Source organism: Xyrauchen texanus, chromosome 30 (genome assembly GCF_025860055.1).
Source record: "Xyrauchen texanus isolate HMW12.3.18 chromosome 30, RBS_HiC_50CHRs, whole genome shotgun sequence".
Classification (NCBI taxonomy): Eukaryota; Metazoa; Chordata; class Actinopteri; order Cypriniformes; family Catostomidae; genus Xyrauchen; species Xyrauchen texanus.
The window spans coordinates 36,000,830-36,024,907 of record NC_068305.1 but is presented as its reverse complement, the minus strand read 5'-3'; the positions used below and the strand labels follow the sequence as shown (position 1 = coordinate 36,024,907).

Here is a 24,078-nt window from a genome sequence, read left to right as displayed (position 1 = left end):
TTTTAAAACTTCAAATGTTGGATCACCATCCACGTACATTTTAAGGACCCACTGAGCTAAGATATATTTCTTTATTTTATTTTATTTTATTTTAAATTGAGTTCTGCTGAAGAAAGAAAATCATACACACCAGGGATATCATGAGTGTGAGTAAATGATGAGAGAATTTTCTTTTTTGGGGTGAACTAACCCTTTAATGAGAGATCAGAAAACTCCGCCTCTGTCGTTAAGCTCCACCCATTTCGCTCGCCAAGTTTGTTTACATTTCCCTTCTGCATTATTGAGAGCTTCTCCACATTGTCGAAACTTTTGAGCGAATGTTTGAAGAGTTTTCGCTGCAATCAAATCCGTGCAGCGGATTGATATAAATCGAAGCGAGATTGGATGTTTATTTGCTAGAATTGAATCTCAGTTATTATATCATTAATATGCCATGTAATGTAAGTATTTAAACAAGCTAGTTTGACATAAGTTAACATGAATGAATGACATCTATGACATTGTTACTAGGTTTCGAAGGCATTTTAATAGAGAGGAAATGGGCGAGGAGTTAAAGTCGGTGAGTCGGGAGGTGAATTATAATACATATTTATCCAAAACGGCCGTGACTGATGCTGAGGTGTGTCTTGAGCATCAAACCTCGCCGCCGGTAACGCGTTTATATAAGAAGAGATGGATCATAGTGTGTTTATTCAGCTCATACTCGCTGTGTAACTCATATCAGTGGATTCAATACGGGATCATCAACAATATATTCATGCGCTTCTATAGCGTGGACTCTTTCACCATTGACTGGATGTCCATGATTTACATGTTAACGTACATTCCGCTCATTTTTCCCGTCTCGTGGCTCTTGGATAAAAAAGGTCTGCGGGTCATCGCGCTCGTTGCCGCTGCACTGAACTGCGCAGGCACGTGGATCAAGGTGGCCAGTGCAAGACCGGACCTTTTTCCCGTGACATTTCTGGGTCAGTTAACTTGCTCCGTGGCCCAGGTGTTCATCCTCGGGATGCCCTCGCGCATCGCGTCGGTGTGGTTCGGTTCGGATGAGGTGTCCACTGCGTGTTCCATCGGGGTCTTCGGAAATCAGGTGGGTTGATTTTTGTTCTTATTATTTTAGGGGTTTTAAGTTGTAGGTAAGCTTAGGTTTTAGATTTTGGTTATGCATTAAAGAAATGCCGCATGCCGTTGGTTGCGTGCGCACATGGATGCCAATCATAATCCAGTGTGCAAATAGGTGAAAGCAAAAGACGTAATTGCAGTGCGGTATACAAATATTAGAAACGTATGCTGAGTTGAATGCTGAACATTTTGAAACTTCAATCTTAAAGGTGTTCCTCATTTAAAAAATGTTTGCAATACATGTATAAAATATATATTTTTTTTTTACATTTATTCTACAACCCCAATTCCAAAAAAGTTGGGACAGTTTGAAAAAAGCTAATAAAAACAAAAAGGTGTGATTTGTAAATGATATTCACACTTATATTGAAAGCACCACAACTACACATTATATGAAGTTTTACCTTGTGAATTTCATAGTAAAAAAAAATAAAAAATTACAGTAATTTCAAATCAGATGATTGCAACGCGCTTCAAAAATTTGAGACGGGCAATTTAAGACTAATAACAATTTGACAAGTTGAAATAAGACGATGTGAAACAGGAGATGTTAAACAGGTGAGGCAATCATGTCATATTATATAAGGAGCCTCCAAAAACTGCCTAGTCCTTCAAGAGCAAGGATCATTCGACATTTGTCAATTTGATGCTTCAGCAAACAATCCAGCACTTTGAGAACAATGTTCCCCAAACACAAATTGGAATCATTTTGGGCATTTCACCCTTTACGGTGCACAATATAGTTAAAGGATTCAAGGAATCGGGTCAAAGCTCGGTGCGTAAAGGGCAACACGAAAACCACGTCTGGATGCACGTGATCTCTGATCCCTCAGACATCACTGTCTAAAAAAACATAATTCATCTGTAATGGATATCATGATCATGGGCTTTGGGTTACTTTAGTAAACCTTTGTTACCCAACACCACTCGCCGCTGCATCCACAGATGCAAGTTAAGACACCTATGCAAAGCAGAAGCCGTACATCAACACTGTCCAGTAACGTTGCCAACTTCGTGTTATCCAGTCCAAAGACGAAAAGAACCATCCAAGCTGTTATTAGCATCAGGTCCAAAAGCCAGTGTCAGTGTCACACCAGTGCCCATGGTGTGTGTAACTCACACATCTGTGTGAACTCCATGAATGCAGACAGATATGTACAAATTTTGGAGCAACATGAACTGTTATCCAGGACGTCCCAGCATTTTCCAGCAGGACAACACCAAACCACATCCAGCCTGGATTACAAGTGCATGGCTATGTAAGCAGAGACTGTGGGTGATAGATTGGCCTGCCTGCAGTCCTGATCTTTCTCCAATTGATAATGTGTGGCACATTATTAAGCACACCATCCGGCAACAAAGACAGCATAAAATTGTGCAGCTAAAGACCTACATAATGGGCGAATGGGGGGAAATTCCACTTTCTAAACTTAATAAACTTGTGTCTTCAGTGCCCAAATGGTTAATAGGTGTTATTAGAAGAAGTGGTGGTGTTTCACAGTAGTAAACACTCGACTCTCCCAACGTTTTTGGAGCATGTTGCAATCATCTGATTTGAAATGAATGTACATAAAAAAAGAAAAAAAGAAAATGAAATTCACAAGGTAAAACATCCTATAATGTGTAGTTGTAGTGCTTTCAATATAGCAAAGTTTGAATATAATTAACAAATCACTTTTTTGTTTATATTAGCATTTTTCATACTGTACAAACTTTTTCAGAATTGGGGTTGTACATGGAGAGGGGGGTACATGTTATGATCACACGGCCAGCTGAATACTACTCACTTAATCTCAGAAACCTACATTTGGCTGACTATGAATAGCACATTTCTACAATGGTATCTGAAACTGAAAACTATTGATTTTGAATTATGCTACATCCATGCCACTAGGTGTCAAGTCCAAATTCCGCAAACATGTAAGTTACTGAGTTTACCTTTAATTTTTTTATTGGTATCATTTACAAAATTCATAAATTGCAAAAAGTAATGCTGAAATTATCCACTAAACATACATACAATAGTGGTGCTATTGTGCCTCTATTGAATTTGACAGCCACAGAAACAAACAATGCTGCTCTTCTGCTAGGTGTTGGTGAATAATTATCTTTGGAGGGTGGGGTTTTGGAATTAGGGGCGTGGCTAATTCTACAACTCAGTCCTATGAAAGCTTCAGAAGGCTAAAATCACATGCAAACGCGTTCGACACATGCCCAGTACAGCTGTTTTGTGAATCTCTTTTAGTACAGTCAATGCCAGGTGCATGTGCAGATGGTGCATAGAGATGAGGACCTCGTCCGCCTCTTGAGAAAATAAGGTTTGCTTGCGGTCAGTCCGCTCGGACTGTGCAAATGACGAAATCTGCATCAAGCAAGCACACTGTGTGCAGAGCGAACCACAATGCAGACATCCAAAGTATACTTTGGCCTTCAATGCAAAAGTATAGTATAACAGGGGCTGTTACTCAGGTGGTAGAGCGGGTTGTCCACTAATCGCAGGGTTGGCAGTTCGAATCCCGGCCCACAAGACTCCACATGCTGAAGTGTCCTTGGGCAAGACACTGAACCCCAAGTTGCTCCCAATGGCAGGCTAGGACCTTGCATGGCAGCTCTGCCGTCATTAATGTGTGAATGTGTGTGTGAATGGGTGAACGAGACGCAGTGTAAAGCGCTTTGAATACAGCGAAGGTTAAAAAGGTGCTATATAAGTGCAGACCATTTACCATTTAATGCCTTGTTTGTCTATGTTGATGATCGCTCTCACGGCACAGTATGCGTGACGCAAATGTCATCATCAGGACAGTCCACGTGGACTGTCTGTGTGTGGCCCAACAGTTTGAAGACAACTTAGACTCTGGTGAACAACAAGAGACGAAAGTGAAAACAAGAGTGCATGCGTAAGAAGATCAGGTGATCTCTGCATTTGTTTAACTCAAGTCTGAAAGACTTTAAAGACATATTTATGGGTCTGAACTTTAGTACAGAAATAGTCCAGTGTCTCATAGCAGTCATAGTGTACATGCGTCGACCATCTGTGTTTACCCACATGGTCAGATAGAGTATAATTTCAAAGGCTAGAATGTTCGCCTGTACACATGTTTTGGGCTTTGCAATTAAACATGCATATTGTTTTTGCTTCTGTACCTTTAAAACTGAAGTATGTAACTTTTTTTGTTAAAAATACTTTCTCGGATCCCATCTTAATATGCAGAGCCAGCTATAAGTAAGCCATTCATAGGTTAATATCCTAGTAAAAGTATATATAATAAATTATAGTAACTATGGTATATAATATAGGCCTACATGTTTTATTCATAGTATACATTTTTTTTTACTTTAGGGTCAAATATAACCCAGATGTTTCTTGATATTTTTTGGTGCAATTCATGTATATTTTAAATTATATTAAATAATTTTTTGTGTTTATCAGTAAATATATATTTATTATTATGTATTATTATTTAATTTTAGAATACAAAATTATTATTGTCTTTAGTTCAACAGGGTGCTACTGGAAAATTTAGCATATGGATTTCCAGTATCAACGGCATTTATAAAGCTGCAATCTAATCCTGTTGATGGTAAATAAGCCGGTTTGAGTTTATGTTCCCCTTGTTATGACAACAACTCTGAGATGAGCTTCAAAAAACAGAGCAAACTCATTAAGCCTCTGAACTTTTATTGTTGTTTAATGATTACATATGAATCAAACAGTAAGGGCCCCTCCCGAAAACAAAACACCATTGAGGGCCCTATCTTTTTGTAACTACACCCCGACAAAATACTATGAGGGCTCCCAACTCATGACTTTTGAGCCCCAAGGCCTCAAGGTCCTTTGATGTGTCCCTGGTCCTTGGGTACGTGAGAGCAATTGAGGGCTTTGAAGTCCCAGGTAAGGAGTAAATATACCTCAGATTTTGAAATGACATCGTCATAAATGAAACCCATTATAAGGGTAGCAATATATTATAATATATAATATCATTCAAGTAGCTAGCAAGCTAAACATGTTGACAGTTTAACAAACTTTAACTAACATTGCTCAGCAATATCCTTTTCAACCATGACCGTAGTTCAGCGGAAAAAGAAAACTGACTGTTGAAAACTGAAAAAGACTGTTTACTCAAATGCCCACTTTAGTGCCTCCTATGGCAACCCTTAGAATGCAACACATACTTGAGCTGTTATGAATTTCGTTCGGACACATCAGAGATTATTTAGCAGAGATGGGCCACTTCTATTAAATGAATGGGAGAAACTGGAACGCCCAATTGCAGCCAACGGTCAATGGATGTAGAAAGGAATCCCGCCTTACAGGTAAAATACATCACCTGTCAATCAACTAAACAGAGTGCATGCACATTAGCTATACAAGCCGAGAAAATTGTGTTTTAGCGTAATCTGAGGTAAAGAAGCACAATGTATGGTGACATTGAGGTCAGGTTTTACTGCTGATTTGAAATGTGTCCTTTGATCGTAATCTTGACCAACCGTTAAGGAGATTTTGGTCTTTTCCCATTCAAGTAGATAGGAGCTGCACTGGCATGACTGGAAATAGCCTCCCGAGAGCGTTCCAAAGATGGCTGACAGTGGACTGACTTACTAGAAAGAATTTGGACACATTTCGTAATGCAGCGAGATTTGAAATTGAGATTGTGTTGCATTTGCGTTCATGAACTTGTGTAGAGCATGTATTTTAGAAGTCCTGCTTTGTTTTTGACCTTAGACATATTTGTTTTCCTTTCAGTTAGGGGTCGCCATTGGCTTTCTTGTTCCACCAATCCTGGTTCCAAATGTGGATGATCTGGACAAGTTGGCGGGTCACATACGAGTCATGTTCTACATCCCAGCGGGCGTGGCTACCTTCCTGTTTGTTCTGGTTGTCATTGGTAAGAACAAAAGTCAATGGTGATGTCAGAGAATGTCTGAATATTCAATCTGAATATTCTCTTCCTCTTTTTGAGTCCTGTTTTTGTTCTTTTTTTGTACAAAACCACATATACGTATTTACATATATATTTGTACATGGATCATGTGCATGCACGTACTGTAACACTATTTATACTTTGACATGTAACACTTTTGCTCTCTTTTCACTCTTTACATTCTCTTTATTTCAGCTGTTTAAATAACGATCTGCCATTTTTATCTTGACCCAGCCACAAAACCTCATGCAAGAACCAGGTCACATTTCAGTGTTGTTTCACATGCCATTTTTTTTTATGTTTATTGTGTAGTCTTAACTTCCCTTGAAATAATCTGTTTTGATGTTTTCATCATTGATTTATTCTGTAAATAACAGACTTCTAAAGGACAACACTAGTGTTTCTGATTAATAGTTCTATAAATAGACATCTCCAACAGCTCAAATACTGTGGGAGAGTTTTTTTTATATATCTAGCACATGTTTAATAGAGAAAATATTAAGGGTTCAGTCACCTGCGGTTTTGAGAACAGCAGGCAAAAAAAAGGGGGGGGGGGAGTTGCAGTGAGCTTGGGGAGAGCGATATAAAACACCACGCCAAGAAGGGAGAGAGAACCAGAGATCTAGGGTCCAACTGAGTAGTCAATGTGAAGCTAACGAGTCAATGTGAAGCTAACGAGTCAATGTGAAGCTAAAGAGCTAATGTGAAGCTATAAGCTCAGAAGAGTTTACAATTAAAAAGCCTTACCTCAGACTGAAGAAACCCGGTTCCCTGTGTCCTCTTTCCCTCCCTGTGTGAAGATTTGTTACACTTCCTTTTAAAGTTACTTTCATACTTTTTTTTTTTTTTCACTTTCGAACGTTCTTAATTACAACATTTTCTCTTTCTCTCTCTTTCAAACTGTCTTATGAACATTCAACCTTTTGAATTTTCCTTTTTTCTTTCTTTCTTTCTAAACTTTCGAATTGTCTTTCAAACTTTTACTTTCAAGCTTTCTTTCAAACTTTTTCTTGCATACTTTCAGACTTTTAAAAATACATTTTGTTGCAACTTTCTTTCAAACTTTCCTTCTTTCCAAATTTTTTATTTAAAGAGTTCTCTGTGAAGTGTCTGGCAGGTGATTGGACAAGTTTGTGATTTTATGTTGTTGTCAGTGTTTCAGGACCGTCCGGAGGTCCCTCCCACTCACGCCCAGGCTGTGGCTCGTCAGATCTCTCCGGAAAGCTACTCATACACAGCCTCCATACTCCGATTGCTTCGCAACAAAGCTTTCATCCTACTCGTCATCAGTTATGGTGAATGTTTCTCCCCATTTACGACCTCAGAACATGTCTTAATTACATATGCTCTTTGGCATTTAAAGACTCCATGAAATCAAATGTTTTTGTGGCTATCAGGGTTGGCCAGAATTTGACTTAAATTATTCTGGGCTGAATACTAAATACTCTTTAGTTACTTATTATGTAATGTCTTCAGAATACATTACTAAATAAATGTAAGTATTCAGAATACTTTTAGAATAAATATTTAAAAAGGCAAGGCACTATTGGAAGAATTACGTGTTATATGTCATTATTAACTTATCTGAAAGCTACACCTGGACTTTTAACTCATCTAAGTGAAGCTGAATGGCTAGTTTCTTTAAATTAGATGTGGAGTTGGACACTAAATGTATTTCTTCTTGTAAGTCAGAAGGCATTTTGTGGTCCACTACAATATTTGACACAAAATTAGATAAGAAATGCTAATTTCTTTCTCCACGGAGAGGTGGTGGTGTTGTGGGCTAAAGCACATAACTGTTAATCAGAAGGTTGCTGGTTCAATCCTCATAGCCACCACCATTGTGTCCTTGAGTAAGGCACTTCACTCCAGGTTGCTCCGGGGGGATTGTCCCTGTAATAAGTAAGTCGCTTTGGATAAAAGCATCTGCCAAATACATAAATGTAAATGTAAAATTAACCATATATATTTTCAAGATGATAGCTAAATGCTACGTGAAGAAAAAATAGTGAGATCATGTGACAACAATGTAGTATATTAATGATTTTAACTAGGCTTGCTTGCATATTTCCATATTTAGGCCTATTTACACATTTTGTTTTCTATCTCTTTTATTATCTGCACTTTTATTATTGGGTGCTTTTGATTCTTTTATCTTGTTTTTTTTATATATTTAAAAAAAAAGTGAGATATAAATATTAATATGCCTGTATATTACAATACGTGTCACACTGAACTTGCCTCCCATCTAAAAGCCAGAAATATTATAGTATCCCTCTCGTTAATAACAGCTATTTCTCAACTGTTTATTCTGTAAGTTCCTGATGTGGATGTGACTCACCAAATCAAACATTTCACTACCATCAAACATTTTGGTGACCTCAGTCCATTATTAAAGCATCCCAAAAATGCAACCTACGATTCTATGATTATGAACCGTGACCGTGTTTTCAAATGATCCCAGTTTGGCATGAAACCCTGGCAACACAGATCATGCTGCAGCTGCTCTAATGAAAGAGAGACCGAAAGGACACATGTGCAGTGCTGTTCAGATAAAGTTTCACACTTGATTTAAAATAATGTTTTTTTTCTGCCTTATTTTGTGGTCATTATGAGAGAAGTATTCTAACAACATGTTATAAAGTAACTGTATTCTGAAAGCAGGTGCTTCAAAATGTAAACGTGGCTGAATACAGTTACTTCAATTATGTATTCTGAATAGGTAACGCTGTCGCATGTATTCCGTTACAGCCCAACCCTGGTGGCTATTAAGTGATGTCTGTTAGCTTTGAGGTCAACTAAATGCTAGTCTACCAAATTAACTTTAAACAGTTGTATGCATCTAAACTTTAAAGGGGTCATGTCATGAGTAATAACATTTTCCGTAATGTTTTAAAATAAGAGTTTCATAAGAGTTTAATGTACTATAAAAAAAAACAGTAAGTTCCAGAATTCAAAACTTCCTCTCTAGCTCAAAAAGAGCATTGATTGACACAAAGCTGCAAAAACAGTTTGGTTCTCTACTTCTGTGACTTCTCTGTTATTTGGGGGCCTTCATTAATGCATTGACCACTTCCACATCAAGAGAACAATGCCTCCTTTTACATCATCGCCTCTTTGGTCCGTCCACTGGTGCTCTACATCACTATAAGTTGATACACAACTAGAGGGAACGTTGTTGTTATTTAACTAAAAATAGATTACAATGTCTGGGAAGATTTTAAAATGTTTAGCCGTTCCTGGATGTGGAAATTCAGCTTTTCTGCATTGTCTTCCGAAGGACGACAGTGTGAGGAAAGAGTGACTGAAGTTTAGTTTTAATATGGTTCCTAGGGCCGGTTGCATAAACATAGCCAGTAACTTAAGACATTGTCTAAAAATTAGTCTGACTACCGAAAGACACCAGAGAAAGCCTGTTGCAAAAAAACAAGCTCACAGTTGTCTCTAGTAAGACAGTCAGATTTGCATTGCATTATGGAAAAAGACATTGAACAGCTTTAAAAAAAAAAAAAAATGGCCAACAGTGGGTGCTCAACACAAATATTTGCTTATTAAAAGAATGCATTGCTTAAAAAAAATTTAATTAACAAATGTAGTGAATTTTAAACAAGGAATTGTGTTACCATTGTAGAAGTCAAAGTCTCATCGTCTCAGAAGTCAAGCCCTACTGGCTCAGATCACAGTTATTTTCCATGGCAAAATCGAATGTAAACAAAACTTAGCTTAGGTGTCTGCTGTCTTAAATTAGATCAATCTAAATTTGTATGCAATTGACTGAAAATGTTAAGAATAAAAATTAAGACAACTAACTTGTAAGAGTAGTCTAAAACAGTTTTATGCAACCGGGCCCTGATTGTGATCCCCTCCCCCTGTTCACCTAGCAAATGATCGGGGGTACAACTCCCCACCCGGTGAATACTATGTATTTCCCATTATACGGGATGCGTATTGAAGTGGCCACACTATAGAGGCGAACACCTGGGGTGATCGTCCATTGCAGCTGGATACAGATTTATTTGCCTAACCCTTCACATTCTCGGCTTGTGCAATTCTGGACTATTCTCTCTTCTCAGCTTTATATACAGTAGCATTATTGTATCACCAAAGCTTGTATGCCTAATAAAGTAAGTATTGGGGAGCAACAGTGTGCCAACTTTGCTTCAGTGTTCATATAGCTTGTTATTTCAGTCAGAACAACTGTAGTAGTTTTGTTGCGTGCTTCACATAAATTGGGATATAGTAAATACTTAAAAATGCTTAAAAAAATCCCTAACCCCTACATTGTAATCTCAACATATAAACGCACCCTCCTTAATTTTTCGAACCTGATTCTGATTGGCTATTTAACATTTCTGTCTTTTTTCAGGACTGAACGTTGGTTGTTTCTATGCTGTCGGTACACTTCTCAACCGAATGATCATCGAACACTATCACGTAAGTCCCTCCCACTCATCGGCTGTCCAGCCAATCATAAAAGACCCTGGCCTGCACTAAATTCACACTAAAATAAACTTTGTGGGATATAGACAAACCCCAAATCCCTTCCATTTTGGCACATAATTCCTTGAAAATAATGAACAAAACTGTGCAAGGTTAAACCAAGGCGACAGTTAAATATGGGTTCACTAACAATGAGAATTCAACCAGTTTTCTTTTTTTTGGTGAGTGAATTATTGGCTTTCCAAAACCATAAAACAAAATTCAATGGACATTTAGAAACCACACTCTCAAACTCTTAACTGTTGTGCGTACACAGTTCATGGTGGTTATATTAACCAAATTCAAAATTAGATTTGAACTATATTTCTGTTTACTTTTGTACAGTAAACAATGTTGAGACCTGTTGGGTTGTCTTGAAGCAAAACCAGTTGAGAACCATTTCAATAGAGTTTGTATGTGAATGTTTATTCTGGTTTGGCAGGGAGAGGAAGTGAACGTGGGCAGGATCGGCCTCACCATTGTAACCGCTGGCATGGTGGGTTCCCTCATCTGTGGGATCTGGTTAGACCGATCCAAAACATACAAGTAAGTCTTTGGAGATGGCCTTCAGACATCACTCCATCAGCAGCACTCCATAAACCTTAGTCTTAAAACCAGCAGATTCTTTCTTGGACAAGTTTGTTATCGTGTCCTCCCTCCTGTGAGTCTGCTCATATGATTTAGTTTAGTGTGTTTGTCCAGGTGTTTGCCTCTTCGACCCATGAACCTTGACCTCACTGACCCCGTAACCTTTTGTTTTGTGTTTCTGACTCTCGCTGTGTATCTGATCTCTCCACAGACAGACCACTCTAGCTGTGTATCTCATGTCCCTTCTGGGTCTGTTGCTTTATGCTTTTACTTTGGATCTGGGACACCTGTGGGTGGTTTTCATCACAGCGGGAAGCCTCGGGTAAGAGAGAATTTAAGATGCATGTGGTGGGGGATGTGTAGATTTTGTAAATGACAATCTGTCGGGACCTGTCCAGGAGCTATCTATTATTTACAGCATTTTTTATTTAAGTTTGACTCCAAACACACTCACAAATTTTAGACACTTCTGTCTGCTAAGTTCCCTCTTAAATTACTTATTAAATGAAAATTTTCCTGGATCCAGAGTTATTAAATATATTGTATGTTGGTTTTATTTGTGTGTTCTTCTGTAGATTCTTCATGACGGGTTATCTGCCCCTTGGCTTTGAGTTTGCTGTGGAACTCACTTACCCAGAGTCTGAGGGAACATCATCAGGTCTTCTGAACTGTTCCGCACAGGTCTGTGTGTGTGATTTTAATGATTGAGGTCTGTTTTAATGTCATGTACAATGATATCAACATATTACAAATCAGCGATCATTTACATCAGACCTATTCACACTTGTACACCTGAATAAAAGTGAATCCCACTCTAGTCATTTGCATGCTCAAATGCACAAAACAACCATTTAGGACAATGCAGAATTATTTTACAGTCATAGAAAACCTGGTAATATCTTAGAATTTTAAAGTTGATCATTTTCATTTATTTTAAACTATTTAATTTGCAAGACATGGTATTATTTTGCTACAGTGAACTTTATGCATTTCACTTGGCATGTCACTATAAAGTCATGCCAAAGATAAAGATTCTATGCAGAAAAATTATAATAATTTATTAGAGCAGGTGTCGGGAACCTTTTTTCACTAAGGAGCCAATTTTTTTTAGTTTTGGTAGATGCATTTTTTGAAAGAGCCATAGCACAAATTAATAATTTACTATTTTCAAAAACAAAGTTTTTTAATACAATAAAATTGCATATAGACTACTCAAAAACAACCAAATATGCAAAAATGACTAATAGCCTACAAATTAAGAACTAAAGACAATTATAAATGTAAAGATGAATTATAATAATCATCATAATAAATAAGCCTAATAAATTCCCTTGTAAAAAATGCTGCCAAATGTGTGTTCTTATCGAATGTGTTTGTTTTGCGTTTTGGTAATAGTTAATGCTGCCTAAAGAAAAGAAATTAGAGCTTTTAGGTTCAAGGTAAACTTGTCTTGTATTACTTTATGATTTAATCACTTTCATTCTTTGTTTCTTTAATACAAAGATACCATTACTGAACCTGCAGAGTTGCGTTCACAATGTGTATGAGTGAACTGCTCTGTGGAAATAAAGCGAAACTCACAGCACCTCACAAGATGATCGGAGATCATGTGCAGCATTCTCATAGACTACATTATTATTGCAAACAGTTTTCAGTTGAATGAAAGAGAGCAAAATGAGTGATAACTCTTTACATGCGCTTGTTCCACGAGACAGGGTCCTGTTGCACTGCCTCTGCTTGTGTCTGATTTGCTGTTTGGGCAATTACAGCTTTTATTTTGTCTTTTTTTTTTTTAAATAGAGTAAAGTGTGTTTCTTCAAGCGTGTGTCTTTTTGACTAACAGCATTTCTTGTCATGTGTCACTCCGAGACTTCTTACAAGTCACCCACCTGTTGCGGGTAGATAAGCAAAATTACTTTTGAATGAAATACCTGCATTTGGACAAGGAGCTCGCGAACTTGATTGAGCCTCGTCGCATTTGGAGTGTGGCGGGTGCTATTTCACACCCTAGGCGCATATAAAAAATAACGAATGTTCATAAAATAACTCTTAACAGCTAAGATCAATAGTTATTGGTGAACGAGGCCCAAAACTCAATGAATGTGTGTGTTTTAGAAGCACTTTAATTGCACTCCTGAATAGCAGACTCACACATATCAAATCAGACATGCATCGGCGGCTTTTCTTTTCGTCATTTCTTCAAAATATAATCAAGTTTCGTCAAATGCACGTCTCATTTCTTGTAATATATCACTCCGAGAAGTCTTGCAGGTCACCTTCCACAGTGGCTGGTACATCAGCAAAATACTTTGCATGAAAATTCCTCATTTGGCGGGGTGTTCATTTTAAACCTTGTTCACCAGGAGTAGGCTGCATGACAAATTCAAGATAAAGGAAATCAAAACTGTCATTGACTTAAAGCTTTGCATTCGCACCCACACTTTCTGCACGAAAGTGACCTCTTGAATGTTTTAAACGATCATGTGTTGGTGATTAATGTTGAGACGCCCAGCGAGCCACTTTATTTTTAATTGGCCATTGGTTCCCGACCCCTGTATTAGAGGCTCAGATTGTGTCTTCTTTTAGAATCTCATTTAGATTGCTTCTATGATGATGCACAACAATTCCAAATCCTGAAATGCAGCACCTATTGAGCATAATGCACCACTGCAGCTAAAATCTCCTCAAGTCTATAGGTTTCTCATTCATTATGTCTCTCTGTTCTCTTACTGCAGGTATTTGGGATCATATTCACAATCTGTCAGGGGAAAATGATGGACTCGTTTAACACTCTAGCTGGAAATCTCTTCCTGTGTGTTTTCCTTCTGATAGGAACCATTATGACAGGTGAAGACAGCTCTGTGTCTCTATCTGCCTCTGTGTCTCTTAAAGGGAAAAATACAAATTCTATCATCACTTGCTCACTTTCATGTCATTCTAAACCCGTATGACTTTCTTTTTTTGATGAAATGCAAAAGGAGAATGTTGATGCTGCTCTTTTCCAGACAGTGCCCTTTTTTGGTCACTAAATGCTTTGATTGTATGAAAAAAAGAGAGAAGAAAAAAACTGTGTAAAAATATTCTTTTGTGTTCCACATAAGAAAGAAGTCATATGGATTTGGAACAACATAATTTAAAGCAACACACTTAAAGCATTTATTTCTACAGTCTACTAGAGCTCACCATTTAGAGATTGACTCATTTGGTCATTGTGTGGTTGCATTTTAAAGTTACAGTATACTTCCTGGTGATTTCAATGCTTCTTAAAAATATAAAAATGTATGCTGCATGAGTGATATTTTAAAAGCTGCTCTGTTCTCTAAGATTTAAGTTAATGTATGAGCGATTACATGCATGGAAAATCACTGGTTTGTGGAAATGCAAAAAAATTGCTTTGTTTTTTCTTCAGCCGAGAGTTAAAATTGTTCTTTTGTTCTGGAAGAGAGTTGACATTGAACAGAGCAGCTTTTGTGGACTCTCTTCAGGCATCTTTAACTCATTTACGCCCGTTTTGGTAGACTTTTGGGCATCAGCAGGGACAAGTCTTTAATTTATGAAGGGGTGTGTGTGTGTGTGTGTGTGTGTGTGTGTGTGTGTGTGTGTGTGTGTGTGTGTGTGTGTGTGTGTGTGTGTGTGTGTGTGTGTGTGTGTGTGTGTGTGTTCGTTCGTTCGTTCAACCAGCATTAAAACATACTAAATGTTTTTTTGAAAATATAAAATTTTTTGTTAGGTAATTAAATACAATTAATGTAATGTTAATGTAACTTTTTTATATATATATGCGTGTGTATATATGTGCTTTAAAAGTATTGTTCATTGTTGTTTCATGTTAACTGATGTAGTTAACGTGTTAACATATACAACTTTATATGCAACCATAAAAGTTTTACAAAAAAAATATATATGGTATTTATTTATTTAAATATTATATAGTATTCTAATGGAGGGGATGGTTGGCTTAACTGTCATGAAAATAAAGTCAAATCTTAATCGTAATGGGCAGTGAGATTCTCCAGAAAGATAGAGGTCATAAGTCATATCTTTCATCTTATTCTTTAAAATTAACACTGTGAAGTGGCATGATAAAGTTGAGAATCTGTCCTACGTGTCTCATTGTGGTTGTGTTCTTTATCTCAGGCTGTATTAAGTCAGATCTGCGCAGACAGTTGGCAAACCAGCAAGCACTGACAGCTGTAAGTACCAATCCAAACACGCCTGCTGCTTTGTGGAACAGTTGCAGCTGCACTTACATAAATGTGACTGAAATTGCACCATAACTCTTTGTATATTCGTGGAAGACAAGCAGAGCATCAAAAATGAGTTTACATATAAAATGCATCAGACATATAAATTATATGAGATGTATTCATAAAATAAACACACATGGACACTTAAGACAACTTAAAATGTCAACTTAATTGCATTAAAAACCAAACCAAGTGGCATTGACAAACAAATAATGCTAGATCTTTTCTCGGAACTTCACTTTTCTGAGTCATTTTTGTTATCAGTATGATTTTAGTGGGTGTATGAAGTTTACACATGTGTTTTAAGAGGGAAATCACAGATGTAGTTCATCACATTAGCTGTAAACATGTTCCACAAAGAAAAGTGTACAATTACTATTTGTCTTCATTTTGAATAATACGGCTATTGTTTTTTTATCACTGTTTTTAACTATTATTTTAAAGTTTGTGTTGCATTTCTTTCAAATAAATCCTATGGAGTCAAATCCATGCCACATTTATTTGCAAAAATATAAAGCATTGCAAAAGAAAGTTGAGTAAAAAAAAAACATTATTATGTTTTGCTAACAAAAATAAAGTATCCAAGATATAATTAATTGCAAAAAATGAATGACTGTTGTAAAAGAAACTTAAAGGGGTCATATATTGCCATTTTTGTACAAGTTAATATGAATCTTTAGGGTCTAAATGAAAACTTTGTAATATACTTTTATTAAAAATTCTCATTAGTATTTTAAGAAAACACTAATTTTACCTGCTCAAAAACAGCTCTGTTTTCAGCACGCCGTTTCAGAGCATATGACTTTAAATGATAATGAGCTTTGGTCACCCCGCCCCTCCGTTCTGGAGTTATTCTCCGTATAACTGTTTTTTTGACATTACTTCTTAATCAGTAACATACAAGTAAACCAGGTGTAACTTAGTGTTACCATGTTAACTGTAACACCTGCGTACACAGTTTTTAATAACACAATAACCATAACGCGTTGTTCATTATAAACGTGGGATTATGAATTATATTGAGAACGTCGTAACGTTATGGAAAACATGCCGTAATGTACCCTGAGTGTAAACATTAGCCACATTCATTGTGAAGCGTGCAAGCGATTTGCAAAGATTAATATAAAGGTTAATAAAACGTTACACTTACTACTTCTGGAGGTGCAGAGGGAATATAAATAGTTGGTACCGAATCTTTTTCAGCAGCAGCTTCTTAGCAAAACCAGCTTTATACTGACCCTCGTTTATAAAGCAGTCTGGTGAAAAATGATTCGCGCAAACATGAACGCATTGACGTTGCTCGTGGGGAATATTCCCATCGTAAACAAAACTCAGCCACTGCGTCTTCAGCGGTTTAGATTTAGGAACATCAAAATGACTGCTGTGTTCGTTATTACACCGAAGAACAGGACACCACAATCGCTTAGGCGCCATTCTGCTCCAGTGTATCAACAATGATGACGGACTATGATTGACAGCTCGCTCACGAGCGAGGGCGGGTCTGTGTTGAAACACTGCTGTCAATCAACAATCCTGGGAGGGGCGTCCGACCGTGTGACGTCACACGGTCGAACGGCTCGATTTGAGGCAGGGGAAAATATATAAGGAGATTAAAACAAAAACACTGGATGGATTTTTATCATAATAGGATGGTTGTGTACAGGCACAGCCAACACACATTTCAGTACAATCAACTTGAAAAAGTGCATGTACCATTATATGACCCCTTTAAGAACGTTGATCCTTTTTTATCTACATACTAATTATTTTTCAACGCTCCTTTTAATCTGCGTTTCCATCAAGTGTGAGCTCGTGATACCGTTTTCCCTTTGCGCTTCACTTTTCTGTGTGTTTAACTTTATGGCACTGTTTTGACATGGGGGTGAAGTCAGGGGACTGGGCCGTGTACAATGTGCTCAGGGATGCCTCCCTGGAAGTTTCGTCATTAGCTTGAAACGCGGATCAAACATCATGGCCAAGCAGAGACATGCGGTCGGATCTCAGGTATGTAAAGTTGATCATTTCCTTTTGTTTAATTAGCATTAAATGTGTTTTAACCGCATTTGCTTCAGATAAAGCAGTTGGAGATCAGTTAAAGCAGTGGATATATTAGCCATACTCGCTAACGTTAGCCAGCTGCTTTGGATAGTGTTCATATTTGTAAGGATTATTAGTCCTAACAGATAATTGACAATCGTGAGAGGATCCTCTGATGTCAAACAACAAATAATCTGTCAAGAAGTCATTTGTATTTGTATAGCAGCTATACAGAAAGTAATATTATAACAAATTAAGCTATAATTTCTATAATATCTTGTAGTCAAGAAGATCATACGTATACATATATGTATTTTGCATTTTGTATATTTCATAACTTACTGAAGAAACTGTTATTTTGTTGGGCAGTGGGCACAATGATGCCATTAGTGTTGAACTGGGAAAGATGATAATGGAGAGACTGCTCTCCAAACTGCAGTATGCAATGTGTCACCAACCATTGGATTTAGACTACTTTCAGTTTGTATGCAACCCTGAGCTACTTTTCATCACCTCTGTGTATAATCAAATACAGTCCCAGAAGAACTTCTTAATGAACTCCAAACCTTAAAAACACAGTGGAGAGGCATATTGCAAATAACAGTGCACTTGAAGTGGAGTAAAGGGACCTCCAATGTTTATTTTTTCCAGAGAGCATCTTCAGAAACTAGTGAATATGCAGCTGTCTGTTCCATGTATTGCCCAGCTCCTTGGTGTGTCAACAAGGACTATCAATCATCATCTCAATGAGTATGGCATTTCTGTAAAAGACACCTATTCTAAGATCACAAACGAGGTGCTTGACAACTTAGTCAGTTCGGTAAAGGCTGAAAGTCCACACCTAGGGCATAGAATGAACGGTTGCAAGCACTGGGTCTCCATGTGGGACACCAACAGCTGTTGAAGTATGTTTCTGTTGAAGTATGTTTGCACTTTTCTCTCTCTAGTTACATATATATGTAAACCGTTATTAACTAATGTTATCTTTTATCATGTATGGCCTTGTGATTTTTGGTACCATAGATGGCTACCCCAGAAAAGTATTTTTCTAATTCTTCTCTTCACTATGTTTTCTTTGCCTCGAAAAATACATACAGAATTACTGATGGGATACATAAATGTAACATTAGATAAATTCCCTCAGATCATGTACCTTGGAGCTGCTACATATAACAAAGCAGCAACTGCCCTTGGTTTTTCCTTCAGTCAGTGGAGAGACATGGGTTTCCATTAAGGTAAGACAATTTGTATTTTTCAAAAAAGTATGGTTTGTTCATCTTGTGTATGATACGCTTTTCATTGAAGGAAAAGTTCATCACGAAATTTAAATTGCCTTCAATTCTTTGTGTTCCAAACCTGTTTGTCTTGCTTTCTTAAAATACTAAATATGATTTAATTTTATGAAAAATAGTTAATATTTACAGAGGCTTGTCAGGGAATAAAGTCATATATGTTTGGAACATCATGAGGATGAAATTGTTCCATATGTTTACTTCCATATTTTTCTATAAACCGTTTGAAAGAATTAGGTGCAATATGTCCCTGCTGGCTGTCTTAACAAACAGGACCAAAATGAAATGGGCATTGGCAATGCTTATTAGACTGTCGGGCCACTTTTCTAAAACAGCTACACCCTTTTAAATTACTTATGCATTTAGAGTTCGAGGAGACCAAGGAGTAGAAAATGTGGAGCTCGCTAGGTGCATGTTTTCCATGTGAGGCTGTGGGAGGGGAAGTTACATGTCAGGAAAAAGCATGCATAACCAGTGGTAAGCATTAAGATTAATTAAATGGTCATACATAGACCTAAATTTACGAGCATTCAAATTTTTAGGGTGACTGTTTGTACTCAACATTTATGCAACAAGGTGACATGTTAATAAAAATATTACATTGTTTTGCCTACATTTCTCAGCATTGAATGCCTTTGGCGTGACGTATGGATGGCAGTTACAAACATCTTCTATGATGTCTTACACATGCTTGAGAAGGGAGTGTTACTTATGGAGCCAAATCAATCTCATTAATAATTCACGCAAAAAAAAAAAGATTCACACATGCGTAGACAATTTCACATGCATGAAACCTATGAAGCAGGGTTGATCAGAAGCAGGGTTGCATGCAGCACAACAGATCTGGGATAGACATAAATCTTTTATAAAAATCAGGTATAAAATACACCAATCAGCCATAACATGGTGTTTTTGGCACCATTATGAGTAAATTCTAGAAACTGTTATGTGTGAAAATCCCAGGAGATCAGCAGTTACAGACTGGCTCATACCAGCCTGTCTGGCACAGAGAATCACGGTCGAAATCACTGAGATCATATTTTTTCACAATTCTGATGGTTGATGTGAACATTAACGGAATCTCCTGACCTGTATCTGCATGATATTATTCACTGCACTGCTGCCGCACGATTGGCTGATTTGATAAACACATGGATGATTGTAGGCACCCCAATCCCCTGACTCCACTCCCATGTCAAAACAGTGCCATAAAGTGAAACAGAAAAGTGATACCGCTTAAAGGGAAAGCGGTATCACGAGCTCACACTTGATGGAAACACAGAATAAAAGGAGCGTTACAAAATAATTTGTAGGTATCGCAAAGAAAAAGATCAGCAAGTTCATTGCTGCTAAAAATCTGTTGCAGAAATAAAAAAGTTCTTAAGTATCTTTTACAACAGTCAGTGATTTTCTTTATTCTTTATTTTTGCTATATTTATTTATATTTTGCAATTCTACATTTATGTTTGCAACACTTATTTTTTTTCCTCGATACTTTTTTCTTTTGTGATACTTTATTTTTGTTTGCGATGCGTTATATATTTGCAAATATATGTGGCTTGGATTTGACTCCATAAAATTCCACTTTATTTGATATTTTGTTTATGATGCAAAGACATACATTTTTAGTGTGGCTCAAGTTTCCAAATACATTTTTGGGCAGCTGTATATACAGACCTTCCCTTCCAAGATAAGTTAATGTTGTGCCTGTGATCTGCAGTATTTGTTTGTTGCTTGAACGAGGTCTGTTTCATGCTGCAAAAATCATATTGTGTTTCTATTATTTTATGGCTGTTATCATGTCTGCATATACTAGATAAAATGACTAACGGCCTCCTGACATTTCTTCCACATGCTCCTGTGTCCTGTGCTCTTATTATTGTGATGAGATTCCAGCGCTGTGACAGGATGTGCTCTAAAGATTGAAACTGCCACTATTAACACATGTCATCCTGTCCTCCACTGTCACTTTTGCTAATCTTTACACTTTATATCCTGTTCCCTCATTGCACTCATTCCATTTCCTCTTTCACTCATTTTCTTCATTTTATGGAGTTTTTTTTTTTGTTCCTTGCTGCATTCGCCTTTGGCTTGCTCATTTCGGGGTCTAAAAAACTAATATTATTTACTTATTAAAGCACAATCTGCAATACAATTTTTATCATATAGCACAAAGATGACAGACATTGCGGCTTTATTTTCTCTTGTAGCATAATTTCCTGTACAGCTGCTTTGAATCGACGTCTGTTGTGAATAGCGCTATACAAATAAAAATTACATGACTTAACTTTTCCACTCATACCCATTTCCTCTTTCCACTCATCCTATTTCCACTTATCCTGTTTCCCCTTCCCATTAATCCCTTTTTCTGTTTCCTCATATCCCATTTCCTCTTTCCACATATCCTGTTTCCCCTTCCCACTCATCCCTTTTTCTGTTTCCTCATATCCCATTTCCTCTTTCCACATATCCTGTTTCCCCTTCCCATTAATCCCTTTTTCTGTTTCCTTATATCCCATTTCCTCTTTCCACTTATCCTGTTTCCCCTTCCCATTAATCCCTTTTTCTGTTTCCTTATATCCTATTTCCTCTTTCCACATATCCTGTTTCCCCTTCCCATTAATCCCTTTTTCTGTTTTCTTATATCCCATTTCCTCTTTCCACTTATCCTGTTTCCCCTTCCCATTAATCCCTTTTTCTGTTTTCTTATATCCCATTTCCTCTTTCCACTTATCCTGTTTCCCCTTCCCATTAATCCCTTTTTCTGTTTCCTTATATCCCATTTCCTCTTTCCACATATCCTGTTTCCCCTTCCCATTAATCCCTTTTTCTGTTTCCTCATATCCTGTTTCCTCTTTCCACTTATCCTGTTTCCCCTTCCCATTAATCCCTTTTTCTGTTTCCTTATATCCTGTTTCCTCTTTCCACTTATCCTGTTTCCACTTCCCATCAATCCCTTTTTCGGTTTCCTCTTTCCACTTATCCTGTTTCCCCTTCCCACTCATCCCTTTTTCTGTTTCCTCATATCCCGTTTCCTCTTTCCACTTATCCTGTTTCCCCTTCCCATTAATCCCTTTTTCTGTTTCCTTATACAGTTTCCTCTCTTCTCTCATCCTGTTTCCTCTTTTCACTTAGCCCTCTTTACTCTTTTTATTTTTTCCACTCATCCCATTATTCTTTCCATTCATCAAGTACCTCTTTCCACTCATCTTGTTTTCTCTTTCCATGCATTACATTCTTTTAATACACATCCTGTTTCCTGTTTCCACTTTTCACTCATCCCTTTCACTTTTTCCACATATCCCTATTTACTCTTTCCACTCTGTTTTTTCCACTCATCCCATTATACTTTCCAATTAGCCAGTTCCTCTTTATACTCTTCCTGTTTCCTCTTTTCACTCATTCCATTTCCTGTTTCCACATATCCTATTTTCTGTTTCCACTTAACATGTTTCCTATTTCCACACATCCTATTTTCTGTTTCCTTTTGCCACTCGTCCTGTTCCCTCTTTCCACGCATCCTATTTTCGGTTTCCTCTTTCCACTCTTCTTTTTTTCATTTATCCCGTTCTCTCTCTGTATGCATATCCTGTTCCCTCTTTTTACTTGTCCTCTTCTCTCGTCTCTGTTATAGTTTCCTCTGTTCAGCTCGACTCATTTGCACAAATCAGGTGTGTGTGTGTGTGTGTGTGTGTGTGTGTGTGTGTGTGTGTGTGTGTGTGTGTGTGTGTGTGTGTGTGTGTGTGTGTGTGTGTGTGTGCGTGCGCGCGCGTGCGTGCGTGCGTGCGCATGCAGGCAGCAGTCGGGAAATCAGACGTTAAGGATCGCAGTTGCACGTCTCCCCTCTCGCCTGCACACATCTGATCAATCAATGAATCTGTGCCTTATTTTATCACTCACTGGTGGTTCAGGTACAGGTGGCACACACCAATCTGATTCACACTCTGACACATTTTGATTGTATCTTATAAACTGATTAAAAAAAATGCGTTCTACTTGATTGTAGTTGTTCTGAAAGTTGTCTGCTTTATCCAAACGCTTAACCCTTGAGCAATGTGCATGTCTTTTGTAGCATGTTGCTTTCTGCATTGTAGTGTTATTTTCAATTTCTCCTTTTCATTTATTTTAATTTTTGTTAGTCCTATCTCTGTGTAATTTCTGTCTAGTGTTATCACTGTCTAGTGGCATTCTTATAAGCAATGAAGACAGATTGTAAGTGTTTTATATTTTATAATAGTTTATACCTAAAACTAAAGTACATATTTAGTCATTTGTATTTTAAATACATAATTTAATTTAGCGTAAATTGTTGCATTTTTATTTTATTTAATGAATGGTTAACAATAATAGCACTTCTACAATGTCAATTATTTGTTTTGGCTATAGTTGTGTTTAGCTTTATTAAACTCCTTTGACTCACTAACTGCCCTCCAGTTGATATGTGTGATGATGACAGCTGTTTCACTGTTATATTTATTATGTGTTTTGTGTTTTTAGGACCCTTTGGAAAGATCAACTGCACCTTCTGTTGTAGCTGAAGCCAAACTCTAACGCACTTGCACATCGTTCTGTCAGATAATGTGAATTCAGAATGGATCGTATTTAGTATTTCACACTTTTTTCTTTATAGTTTGTAACTTGCCTTCAATGTCAAGAGTGAAGCTAAAATGTTTTCGAGAGAGAGAGAGAGAGAGAGAGAGAGAGAGAGAGAGAGAGAGAGAGAGAGAGAGAGAGAGAGAGAGAGAGAGAGAGAGAGAGAGAGAGAGAGAGAGAGAGAGAGAGAGAGAGAGAGAGAGAGAGAGAGAGAGATGTGTTTATAACAGCCAGGGACTGCATCCTTAGTTTCAACAGATCTTGTTTCTATTAAGCTTGTCTATTTGTTCAACAAGATAATTTTTTTTAAGTTTACCTATAATCATCTCAGGATATCATCTAATTTTTAACTAGCTTATCAGTTGGTGAATAAAATTAATTATGGTAACATTCTCTTTAATAATAAAAAGGTTTTATAGAAGGTTTCAAAGCCAAATCCTCTGATGAAACCCAGAAGGAAAATGCAAAATGTTTGTCAGTATTGTGCATATTTAAGAAAAATTGTGACTGAATAGAAATAAGAGCTTCAAAGTTAAATGCGCTGTGTTGGTTTCCATCTATGCAGCTATATAAATTCTGTTTCATAAAAACGCAAATTTTCCTATTCTTTAGTATTTTGACCATAATTAAAGGTCTAAAAAGTTGTAATAAAAATAAAAAAAAATCTATAACACTTCTAAGCACTTTCAAGTTTTTTATTTTTTTTTATTTAGTCAAATGTTTATCATCCTGAGACCCCGCGTGTCTGCTGGGTGCATTTTCCATTTCCCTTTTAAATTTGTAACTAGTAGCACC

At 37.2% G+C, this 24,078-nt stretch overlaps 1 protein-coding gene across 2 annotated transcripts; it reads left to right on the top strand.

Annotated features, from left to right (window-relative positions):
• Positions 1–340: 340 nt before the first annotated feature.
• On the top strand, positions 341–23,358 carry LOC127624150 (feline leukemia virus subgroup C receptor-related protein 2-like). Of its 2 annotated transcripts, XM_052098833.1 has the most exons (10): positions 341–1,090; positions 5,870–6,011; positions 7,202–7,342; positions 10,414–10,481; positions 10,969–11,072; positions 11,326–11,436; positions 11,690–11,795; positions 13,850–13,961; positions 15,252–15,307; positions 23,188–23,358. In XM_052098833.1, exons 1-10 carry the CDS (start codon positions 482–484, stop codon positions 23,239–23,241), a joined length of 1,503 nt encoding a protein of 500 aa, XP_051954793.1. In that variant the 5' UTR covers positions 341–481; the 3' UTR covers positions 23,242–23,358. The 2 variants fall into 2 exon arrangements, 1 of the variants encoding a protein (XP_051954793.1); XR_007968123.1 differs by lacking the exons at positions 15,252–15,307; positions 23,188–23,358 and having other exon boundaries at positions 7,210–7,342; positions 13,850–13,959.
• The last annotated feature ends 720 nt before the right edge of the window (positions 23,359–24,078 follow it).

What these genes read in the sequence shown, in the direction of transcription:
- LOC127624150 (XM_052098833.1), top strand. Translation starts at nt 482, where the DNA reads ATGAATGACATCTATGACATTGTTACTAGGTTTCGAAGGCATTTTAAT. An exon ending in ATCACAGCGGGAAGCCTCGG is followed by an intron (nt 11,437 to 11,689) that starts GTAAGAGAGAAT and finishes GTTCTTCTGTAG; the next exon opens with ATTCTTCATGACGGGTTATC. An exon ending in GATAGGAACCATTATGACAG is followed by an intron (nt 13,962 to 15,251) that starts GTGAAGACAGCT and finishes TCTTTATCTCAG; the next exon opens with GCTGTATTAAGTCAGATCTG.